This window comes from Camelina sativa, chromosome 13, assembly GCF_030686135.1.
Source record: "Camelina sativa cultivar CO46 ecotype springtype chromosome 13, ASM3068613v1".
NCBI lineage: Eukaryota > Viridiplantae > Streptophyta > Magnoliopsida > Brassicales > Brassicaceae > Camelina > Camelina sativa.
This window is the reverse complement of record NC_141892.1, coordinates 6103130-6114547: the sequence shown is the minus strand read 5'-3', so window position 1 is coordinate 6114547 and position 11418 is coordinate 6103130. Positions and strand designations below refer to the sequence as shown.

Here is an 11418-nt window from a genome sequence, read left to right as displayed (position 1 = left end):
TTTACTGAGTTTCTATGTATTTTTACGTGCGTTCATGGATGCATAAGACTGTTGAATCGACACTAATACGCTCGATGGAAGGATGTCTGTTCAGAAGTGTACGTGATGTAAGACTCATATGACAAAAAAAAAATTTGATTACAGGGCAAAGCAACAATGTGAAGCCTATAAGTCTATAACACGGAGAAGGGAAAGAAACAGAGAATACAGTTTCAAAATTAGAAGGAAGCAGAGTGGCGTTTACGTTTAGCAAACTCGTAAGCAATGCTAATTGAGCTTCTACTGTGACGAAGTGAGAACTCAGCCGTCAATATCTCTTTCTCTGATTCCGACAGATCTCCATGACTCCCCTGTTCAAACCATAATATGTAATAAGCATAACTTAACTGAAGAAAGCTATAACTTAAAAGACTGTGTAGCAGTGTCGATCGGGTTTACCAGACGAGTGATTCTGTCAGAGACTGCGTGGTGCATCAGAATCCCTGCAGCCACTGAGACATTGAATGAATCAACCATTCCGTTCATCGGAATACTACAACACAGATCTGATAACTCCAACGCTTCGTCACTTATTCCCCTGCAAAATTTCCCGCAAACATTAAGAAGAAACCCTGAACCTGTCTGTTTCCAAAAACTATTGCTGATTGAAATTGAGGGATGACATTACTTTCCCTCGTTTCCAACAACTATTGCTGTTGGGCATGACCAGTCCATATCGTAAATGGAAACCTGTGAGATATTTACCACACCAATAAACTGTCATGAGTAGTACTAACATACATTCAGTTTATCCCACAAATAATGGTGATGAGAAGAAGATACAAAAAAGGATTTTTACTGTGTCCATTCCCAAATGAGTTGTGGCAATTCTGTAACCGCGAGACTTTAAAACTTGGAAACATTCTTTAGGTGTGTCCCAAAACTCAATGTCCAGCCATTTCTCAGCTCCCATACTCACATGGCGATTTCCGTTATACCTACACACATACATAATACACAGTCACACACATAAACCAGTAAATGAATTCACACAATGTGATCAAACCTATTGTACATTTTCGTCAGCAATTAGTGATCACCTATGACTCTTGTATCAGTACACAGTTCAAGACACGGTAAGAATCCCCATTCAAGGGTATGGACCAAAAGCCAACTTATGACTCCAATTTTGGACTCTATTGCACTGTGTAGATTCCAACTCATAAAGCAGATGAAAATGTAATAATCCTAACCTATTCTATTCTATGATCCAAGAAACATAACTGCCAACTCATGATAAATCTTGGACTCGAGAGGGCAATGCAATCAAAAGTTCTACAGGTCACTACATCATCAATATACTCCAACCTCTCTTAAAGTTCCAAGAAAATTCAAAAACCCCTAACTGAAACCCAATCCTATGAACCAAGAAACAGAAAATGCCAACCTCAAAGGGGGCACCTTTTGGAGCTGTCACAAGAAACAACATGTACTGATTGAATCCCTAACGCATCAGCTGAGCGGAACGCAGCAGAGATGTTTCCAAAATCAGCAAGACCTTCAACCACAAGACAAACCGAGAAGCTTCGATTCTCCACCACACGCTTAAACCTATCTATCCTCTCTTCCATCATATGAGGACTCACCGCCTCCAACACCTCACGGCTACTAAGATGCACCTCACCGCACTTGAACCTATCCTCGTAAGGGAACCATGATCCTCTGCAACCACTCTCACCATCGCTCAAGTTGCTCCTCCGCTCCATCTTCATCATGCTTCTTGACGCGTCATCACGATTAGTTGTTAGCAATTCCTTAACAGTATCCTTGGGAGAATCTTCCGTGAAGCTCTCCGGTGAAAGAGCCGCCGCCGAAGCTCCATAACACTGCGCGAATGTCGTAGAGCGAAACGTGCGTCGAGCTGTTCCAATGCCTATAAGGCGAGAAGTTGCATCAAAATCAATATTTGAAATCAAACGAATCAGCAAAACAAAAAAGGTTGAAACTTTAGACGGAAAGAGTGAGAGAGTGAGTACATGGATTTGGAGGGAGAACGGAGAGAGGAGAGAAAGCACGAACTGAGATAAAGGCGATGGAGGAACTAGGGATTGGAAGATGAACGAATCCAAAAGATGAGATTGAGGAACGGATAAGGGATTTGCAGGAGTTCATGTGTTGCTGTGCTACTTGCCAGTATCGGAGCTTCAAGTTTAAGGGCTTGTTGGATTCAGCTTCAAAGAAATCGAAAATGGAGAAGATAAAATCATAGAGCAGAGAGAAAGAGACACAGTCCCAAGGCTCTGGTTCCGATTCCACGACCACCGTCTCGAACCGACCAAGATAAAGTGCTCAGTGTAGTGTAATAATTTCGGTTTAGTATTGGTTCGATTTGGTTTAGTGTAGTTTACCTTTTTTACTGAAGAGAAACTGAAACTTACTCATCAAGATCGAAAAATATTCTTGCAGTAATCGTAGAAACCTTACAGTGGACAGAAAGGCACAAAAAGAATCTGCAAAATACAACTTGGAATCACTTAGAAACGTTGCTACTCATATACTGACGTAAGAAGTGTTTTTTTTTTCAAATCAGAACAAACTTGGGACTTCAAAGTCTTCATCTTCTCCTCATATCTGCTGATTTGCGGCGAACCGTCTCGAGGATCCTGCAATATTCGAAGAAGAGAGACGAATGATCTCCTTCAAGTCCAACTCTACTGATCCGATTACCTCCAGCAAGATTATTACAAGGGCTTCCTCCTATGACCAAGTCAAACCCTCCATACTCGTCCATAAGTCGCTCAATGGTATGGTTGTCTAGCTTTGTAACATCACTGAACTCTCTCAAGATTCCTGTCTGATTCGTCTGCTTCCAAAAGTCACTCAAGATGTTTCGATTTACGTCTGAAATCTCCACAGACACAACTACATTCATTTGAATCTTGAGACGATGGAGTGCGACTTCTCCACCGCCAATCCCCGTGAAGAGTGACAGAACGTTGATTCCATTCGGGAACAAAGGCTTGAGGACAGACAAGTGATATGCAACAGTATCAACCTAAAGAAAAATGACATAAAAAACACAAGTTTAGAACTAACCAAAGACTTTCAAACCAAAACTGAACTGACAGAGAGGTCTGTAAGTAATTGAATGTACCTGAAACGAGTTGCCTAAAGACTTGAAGCGATCAGTTCTACTGATTCCTCCTCCTCGAGTATGATCTATTGGGAAGCCTAGAAGCTTCTCCATCTCATCTGCCTCAAGCGGGGCAAGTTTGTTCGTACCCACCCAGACCAGATTCCATTTTCTGCAACTCGCAAGGACTTCTTTCTGCACACTTTCAGGCGGCTCTCCATCATGTCTCTCAAGCTTCTCACGTAGTCTGTTTGTAAGCTGAGCACTGGCAATACATGTGACCAAACAGTTCAACTTCAGTCTTTTATCCCAAGTGGGCCACCATCTCTTGGTCAATGGAAAGGCTTCTTGGATGGTGTAGTGTGGTGGAGGCTGGATTTGGTATCGGTTGTGGATTGGGAGGTTATGAACATAACCCCTTTTTCTTGCAGCGGCACAAAAATACTTAGAATCAACAAATTCGGGCATGACATCATACAAGTGGCTGGAAATCTTGGCCCAAACACCTTTAGGTGCCATTGCAACGTTCTCATAGTAAAAGTAGGGCGGGCCACGAGCAACATCGGGAATTGGGACTGGTCTGTGTTTCATAAGTCCAGGTTCATTAGGGACACCAAACCCAATCATCGGATTTGGTAGACGGATGAGCTCGTCATTGGCCGTGGCAGTGTTCGGCTTTCTCTCTCTTCTTGGTGGCTCATTGTATACTCGCCTCTTTTTGCTTTTAGTTATAAGCTGCACAACCAAAGAGTCAAGCATGAGAAACTGCATAATCTAGGCAAAAGTTCACTGCCGTTTTGGTAATTTTCTTCTATTTAGCCACACACAGTAATAACACAAATGAAGTCTACTACCTACAGCAGCGGCAAATTGAAGTAAATTCATGTTCTGAAAGAAAGACTGAACTACTATTAACACAGGCAAAAACATTAACGAGACTTGTGGAAGCAATTAGTAACAGCAGTAAGTTTTGTGACACATTGAGTAGAACTACAACAAGGCATCAAATTGTAATATCAAACCAAAGCATCTGATCGAATCAAAAACAGCTAAGACCAAGGAAATCCAGAGTTCAACTTATTATCGATCAAACTATCAGAGGTAAAAATATGCAAAGATCACAATCCAAGAGCTTTTCTAATTTGAAAGCTACAGTTAATATCTACAAGAATGCAACACAAACAATGATCTCAGGCATTGTATTACAAAATCAAGTTGAGGTTCTGTATAAAGTTAATAACACTGGTCTTGCCTCTTTTTACCTCTTTGTGCAGAAATCAAGAGACTTAAGACTTATTACCTCTTTTTTATCTTGTTCTGCAAAAAACTCATCGAACTGCCGTGCCATCTGAGCAGCACAAATAAAGTCTACGACCTCTTCCACACTTACATCCTTTCCTGTAAAGTTTGAGAAGAAACGTGAATACTTGCAAGGATGATAATTGGATCGATGAACAAGTAAACGTCTAACAGATCTAAACAGAAAGATAAGAAAATTTTGAAGTATATTGATAAATAATTAAGCGAGAGCGTACCACATCTCTCTATAGCTTTAGCAGCTTCTTCCCTCGAATAGTCCATCTTGATCAAATCTTGGAGTATACTATCTTCATTCGAGTAGTTTAGTTTACCCTGTCATTTCCGAAACAGATAAGAAGACAACATACACAACCTACTTCTTGAAAATGTAAGACATGAGCATTGCATTGAGAGTAAAAAATATGCAGAAAATGTTATAACCAAGCAAAGGTCTGAAACTTGGATTGAACAATTGTACCTCATCATCTGAGGATAATGTATAGAGATTGTCATCATCATGAGTGTTGATGTTCTCGTCTTTTGTTTCGCTCATTTTCTCTACCTCCTAAAGAAACAGTAACGACCTTCTATTACATGAAATACTATATATGTCAATATACAATGCAATTGTAATGTTTACTTACAGCATAAGTAAGGAGTGCATTTGTTAACTCATCAATATTTTCGTCTCCTGCATATTATCAAGGAAAGTTCAGTAAACCTCATTACAAGTTCCCAATTCCTAGAAAAAGAAAAGAGCAAAGAGTCAAGTCATTACCGTATTCTTGTATAGCTTTTAACACATTTTCCTCAGTAAACCCCATCCCAATAAGAGGATTGATAACTTTGGATTTTGAAGAACTAGGTTCATCGCTTGTCTTCACAAATAAACATAAAGTGGAGTTAAAATTATATACAACAAGCACATTGTGACCACATGCAAAAAAAAAGAGATATATAGAAAATCAAAGTAGCATGAAAATTTCAGCCAACTAGGACACTCACAGAAAACTGGAAGAGGGTTTCAAGAATCAGCGTAGGTTCCGAATTTGCTCCTGCAAATTATAAACATCTCATCGATTGACAGAATTCAGAAATGCATATCTCAGATATTACACAAATCAGAAAATAGGCTCACCACCGGTTTCTTCAATTGCTCTAACAATCATTTCACTTGAAAATCCCATCTCAATAAAACTAGCAAACATCTCATCAGAGATTCCCTTTTGAATAAAGTCTGGCGAGGTTGTCTAATCACAAAAACAAAAACAAAAACAAAAACGCATTATTCTTGCTTTCAGCGTGAAAGAAACAAGTTAGAATTGCAATTGTTCTTAAGAAATTCAGTAAGCACTTACACCAGCAGTTCCACCTGAGGTTTCAGACATAGAATGCACGGGAGAAGATTGATAGTTATCAATCTCAAGTTCATCATCTGAATTCCAAATCTCATCACCACCGGAATGTTCCACCTAAAGCAACATTGAACAAACATAAAAAATAACTTGTTCTTTAGCGTGAAAGAAACAAGTTAGTATTGAAATTTTTCATTAGGATTCAGTAAGCACTTACACCAGCAGGTCCACCTGAGGTTTCAGACATCGGAGAAGATTGATAGTTATCTATCTCAAGTTCATCATCTGAATTCCAAATCTCATCACCACCAGAATGTTCCACCTAAAGCAACATTGAACAAACATAGAAAACATGGAACTCTTGCCGTTTTCATTTCCAGAATCATATAGATAACAAAGGTGATGACATTACCATTTCTGCAGTAAACGTCGATGTATTTACCAGTACTGTTCCCCAACAACAACAAACCTGCCAATGTATATATATAATCATGAGTGCAATTTCAATTTCGACCCATTAGATTAGTTGCTTTCTAAATCAAAATCCTTTAAAAAAAAATCATTTCCTCACTGTAATCTTTAAAACTTGAGAAGGTTTCAGCTTTCTAAGTCCTAAACCTTAACCAACAAAAACGATGTATAGACATGGATAAAAGTGCAACAACCCACAAAAAAGGATCAATCTTTAATGCGAGTTCAGTCATCAGGTCCGAGAAATCAAAAGTCACAAATGCATAACAATGCAGAAAAAAAGTTACAAGCAAGAGAACACCAGAGAGTACCCTGAGAGAGAGAGAGAGATCGGCTGCTTGCGGAGGTTGTGCTAAAGCTAGATTTCAGCTGAGTAGTCAAATGCGAGTGAACAGAAAAAGTTCCGATGGAATGAAACCCTAAAACGAAGATACAAAGAAAGATTGAAAAAATTAAGGAGAGGGAACATCTGAGAGACGATGCAGAAAAAATAAGGAAACTTTTGGAAGAAGATGAAGAAGAGAGTCAAAGCTTTTTTACAGAAAATTACAAGAAAACCCAATTTCTCATTCTTTTCTCACCTTTGTAGCTCGTATTTTTTGTTACTACTCAAAATAACCCTAATTTCATAAACATTATACACAAAACTTATTTAGATGATTCACCTGGTTTTGTTTAATAGAATAACAGTTTGACTTTTTCATCTACGGTAAAATTCAAAGAGATCGTTTCATTTGTTGTTAATTTCATATTCAATTTTATTAACAAAATTCACAAAATGGATATTACAGAACTTTGTGGTCATATCTATGAATATATCAATAGTTAAGGGTTTGTTATGAGAAAATTTTGGGTAAATTTGTAATTTAAAAAGTTAAAGAGCCGTACAGAAAAAAAAAATATGGAAAGGATATGCAAAATTACATGTACCTACCTGCACAAGTCAAAGGCCGTTACATATTTACTATATACTAATTTGTTTTATTCATATGCTTACATATCTATAAAAACATATGAATAATTCAGCAACACTTTCACAATATCCTTTTTTTTTTCTTTGATAGCACTTCGAAAACAAATAATTTCATCACCTAATAATCTCATTTACAAAAGGTAATAATACGCTAAACCTAAAAAATGTATAAAACTCAGATATCAGTTCATCATCATCATCATCATCATATATATATATAGCATATTTTCACAATAACTTCATCTTTTTAATATCTAGTGGATGCCAACTCATTTTTTAGCTGACATCCACTATTTTGTCTTTATCATCTTAAAATTATACATAGATAATAAATATGAGACAATTATTCTCTCTAAAATTGACTCTATTAGTACCATAAAATTTGGGCACAAATTCCTAAAAAGAGATATCATATCTGAATAAAAGTCAATTTAATGTTCATTTATTTCTCAATTGTTGAGAAGTGATCTTTTGATTTCCCATTTCAAGAACACTCCCTATCTTAAAATTTAGTGATTAACATTGGATTATACTATAAATGCTTCAGTTTTTGTGATAAACAATTTTCTATAACTTTAAAACACTTAAATATTTATTTCTATGTTTACAATTAATCATAATTGCGCCATTGCGCGCTAACTTAGATATATATATCAGCCTCGTTCAAACCACCATTTCATAACCCAAACAACCTGTCAACCCAGTTCAAGATACATGAATAACGATTGGCTCATAGACCTTTCCTTTTAAGACTTTTAGTAACAGGATCTTAAAAAGCCCATTTCAAGATCCAGTTCAAACTTGTTGTTAATAGAAAAATTAAATCCATAAATGTGAATAGGAAATATAAAGGAACCAATCAAGAGACAGCGAAACAAAAGAAAAAGTGTAGAACGTTCGTTGCAAAAAACCATATCATCATCACATGCAAAAAGCGTATAATCTGTATCATAATAGTTTTGAAAGAAGATATTAGAATAAGTAACAACTTTTTATAAAGAAAATAATAATATTCTCTCTGTCTCGTAAAGATTGATGTTTTGGGATATTTTTTGTTCCACAAAGATTGATATTTTGTAAACTTCAAAAATTAATCATTGAAAAAAATTAATAGTTTAAATTGTTATTGGTTTAAAATTAAATAATATCTCTTTAATCAAAAGAAAAAATATATTTAAACTAAGTAATCATTGTTTTTTTAAAATGTGTAAAAACTTCTAAACATCAATCTTTATGAGACAAAAAAAGTAAATGTTTAGTAGTCTAGAAGACATAGAGCCTTATGTTCTCGATATATCTGTTTGTATTTCTTTAAACTAATAAAGTATGCTTTTTTTGTCAGCTCAACCCCTTGACTGTTTTCGTCTTCTTCTTCTTCTTTCATAATCTGTACTCTGTTGTATATTAATTACTTATTCTATTTTTTTGGTAAGGTTAATTACTTATTCTATATGGTAGATAGCAGCATTAGTATTAACAGAAAATAAACGTAACATTTAATCAAGGTAAATAATTGTAAAATACTTACGGGTAATTCTCTAACTCAGTTTTGAATATCCGAGAAATTCTCACGGGTAAGTGTTTTTAGCTCTCTTTTTAGTGTTTTCTGTTTAGCACTCAGAGTTGACAAACTTGTTTTGAGAGGATGTAGAGTTCCAGCCAAAGTCCATGCGGTGTCAATCGTATAAAGGAATTTAGGATGCTTGGTTAAGAAGTTGAAGAATTTGAAAGGTTTAGTTCTAGCGGAAGGAAGGGGGCAAAGAGGTTCAGGAGGCAGGGAGAGTGGTCAGAGAATTCAGAGGCTAAAAAGGAGACAACACTATTAGGGTACAAGGTGAGCCAGTTGTTATTCACAAGCACTCTATCTAACTTTTTTGTGATGGGATTTATAGGGTTTTTGTTTGACTAGGTATATTGAGAGCCTTAGTAACGCAGGTCGAATAACTCAAGTTGAAGTAGACCGTCTCTTAGTTCAAGCATACGAGAAGTGAGTTGATTGACCATAGGGTTTGAATGTTCTGCGGGGTGAATGATTTGATTGAAATCTCCACAAACTACCTAGGGGCAAGCATCTAGCCACAAACTCTGGTGAAGTGTGAGGAGTTCGCACCAAAGTCAGTACGTTCTTCACTGAGATTAGGGGCATAGACAGCAATAAAGTAGAAACGTTGACCTCCCTCAACAGTAATTTCACAAGTGAGGAGATGCTTGGACTGACGTAACATTGTTACTGCAGCAGGTGATTTCCAAATGACAATTAATATATGCTTGGACTGTAGTATATATTAATTACTTATTCTATATATAGTAGCAGCATTAGTATTAACAGAAACAATAACATTTAATCAAAGGCAAAAAAATTGTAAAATACTTAAAAGAAAATATCGGACAAATTACAAATATAACGCGGTTAAGGAGAAGGTTGTCAGGAAAAAAAAAACAATTATTTTATTATTTAAGTTTCCATTATTAATTCAATAACAGAAGTTGAAAAAAGGAAATAAAACCCCAACAAGTAGTCCACTTTCTAAAATCACAAATTGCGCAAGAGAGAAGAGAGAGAGAGAGAGAGAGAGAGAGTTTAGTTAGTAAGATAGAGAGAGAGCAAACAAAAAATGGCGAGATTCGCGGTGCTAATTGTGGCGGTGGTACTGGCTATTCTAACGGCGGCGCCTATACCGGGAGTGACGGCGAAGAAGTATACAGTCGGCGAAAACAAGTTCTGGAACCCAAACATTAACTACACCATCTGGGCTCAGGGCAAGCATTTCTACCTCGGTGACTGGCTTTGTACGTTCTCTCCCTCTCTCTCTTTCTCTCTCGGATCTGTTTATGTATTAGATCTGATTTGAAACAATGGGTTTCGCTTTTAAAATCTAGTTAATAGTTTCAAAGTTTTCAGCTTTTTTCTTCTTCTACCAAAGTTCTTAGCTTTTCGAGTTTCTTCTACAATGCCCCTTCAAATCTTTAAAAGTCATCATTGGAAACAGAGATTTGATTCACATTGTTTTTTCAAAATTGTTTCCTAATTAACCCAGATCTGGTTTGAACACACTCTTGAGGTTGTTTAGACTGAGACCTAGTAGTAGTGGATAGCTCATTCCTCTCTCTCTCTCTCTCTCTCTCTCTCTCTCTCTCTCTCTCTCTATGCTCGTTGTCTGATAAACAGTGTCCCACTGAGTTAAAAGTTGAAATCACACATTTCCATTTTTAGCTCGAAAAGGAAAGATCTTGATTTGAAATCAAGAAATGTCTCAAATCTTTGGAACTAATTATGTGTTCTTTTTTTTTTTTTTTTTGTTGTTGGTTCTCAGATTTCGTGTTCGACAGAAACCAACACAACATTCTTGAAGTGAACAAGACTGACTATGAAGGATGTATCTCCGACCACCCAATACGCAACTGGACACGTGGAGCCGGGAGAGACATTGTAACTCTCAACCAGACCAAACATTACTACCTACTCGACGGGAAGGGTGGCTGTTACGGTGGCATGAAGCTTGCTGTTAAAGTCGAGAAGCTTCCTCCTCCACCTAAATCTGCACCTGTCAAGAGCATTGGATCAGTTTCAATGGTCACTGGTTTCGCTCAGTTCATGATCCCGGTGTCTCTTTTCGCTTTCCCGACCATGTGGGATTTGATCTCAAGAATGTGGTAGTTGTCCTCAAAAGAGTTCTTTAGTTGAATCGAAACCGATTTGAAACAAAAACAAAAAAAACCTCAAATTCTTTTCAGGGAAAGCTTTTAATTATTAGTTGAGTTTATTTCTCTTTTGTAATGTTGGATTGTTTTTGGTTTTTGTGTGTCTTTGAATTAATTGTTGGAAAAGAAAAAAAGATTTGTATTTGATTTATTTAAGAAATTAATCCCTAATCTTTTCTTTATAATTCAATAATCCTCATTAACTTTTTTTTATCATGTTTGTTGAAATTGGAAGTAAATGAGTTGGTTCAATTGTTGAAAAAAGGATTGTGTGTGTATTTGGGATTATCTGTGGATTTAATTATAAATATTCTTTTCTATTTTGAACGTATATTCAACATTGGCTTATCTGTTCCATGTGAGTTATATTATCTGGTGATTGTTCGTATTGTAGCATAGCATCAAAATCCAACCACCACATGTCCTTTTCATAAAGCTGTCAAATCTATATACCAAATGGATTATACTATTCTTATATGTTTGAAATAGTGAACCAAATACTTAAA

At 36.5% G+C, this 11418-nt stretch overlaps 3 protein-coding genes across 8 annotated transcripts; 1 reads left to right on the top strand and 2 right to left on the bottom strand.

The window, feature by feature from the left end:
* Positions 1 to 87: 87 nt before the first annotated feature.
* On the bottom strand, positions 88 to 2505 carry LOC104735559 (uncharacterized). 5 transcript variants are annotated; one of them, XR_015578479.1, is made up of 6 exons: positions 2016 to 2500; positions 1427 to 1912; positions 839 to 977; positions 668 to 756; positions 439 to 577; positions 88 to 350 (listed from the first exon to the last, which is right to left on the bottom strand). XR_015578479.1 is itself a non-coding variant. In XM_010455372.3 (6 exons), the coding sequence occupies exons 1-6, from the start codon at positions 2149 to 2151 to the stop codon at positions 219 to 221; spliced, it is 1080 nt and encodes a 359-aa protein (XP_010453674.2). In that variant the 5' UTR covers positions 2152 to 2505; the 3' UTR covers positions 88 to 218. The 5 variants fall into 5 exon arrangements, 3 of the variants coding, with proteins under 3 accessions (XP_010453674.2, XP_087338320.1, XP_087338321.1); XR_015578478.1 differs by having other exon boundaries at positions 668 to 729; XM_010455372.3 differs by having other exon boundaries at positions 668 to 729; positions 1441 to 1912; positions 2016 to 2505.
* On the bottom strand, positions 2491 to 6790 carry LOC104735557 (DNA (cytosine-5)-methyltransferase DRM1-like). Of its 2 annotated transcripts, XM_010455370.3 has the most exons (13): positions 6549 to 6790; positions 6179 to 6235; positions 5984 to 6088; positions 5770 to 5883; positions 5550 to 5661; positions 5417 to 5466; positions 5190 to 5289; positions 5056 to 5102; positions 4890 to 4976; positions 4648 to 4744; positions 4413 to 4510; positions 3134 to 3847; positions 2491 to 3034 (listed from the first exon to the last, which is right to left on the bottom strand). In XM_010455370.3, exons 2-13 carry the CDS (start codon positions 6179 to 6181, stop codon positions 2594 to 2596), a joined length of 1968 nt encoding a protein of 655 aa, XP_010453672.1. In that variant the 5' UTR covers positions 6182 to 6235; positions 6549 to 6790; the 3' UTR covers positions 2491 to 2593. The 2 variants fall into 2 exon arrangements, with proteins under 2 accessions (XP_010453672.1, XP_019090547.1); XM_019235002.2 differs by lacking the exon at positions 5770 to 5883 and having other exon boundaries at positions 2513 to 3034.
* A 2847-nt stretch (positions 6791 to 9637) lies between these two features.
* On the top strand, positions 9638 to 11097 carry LOC104735556 (early nodulin-like protein 17). The gene is made up of 2 exons (XM_087482190.1): positions 9638 to 10000; positions 10525 to 11097. The coding sequence occupies exons 1-2, from the start codon at positions 9826 to 9828 to the stop codon at positions 10866 to 10868; spliced, it is 519 nt and encodes a 172-aa protein (XP_087338316.1). The 5' UTR covers positions 9638 to 9825; the 3' UTR covers positions 10869 to 11097.
* Positions 11098 to 11418: the final 321 nt, after the last annotated feature.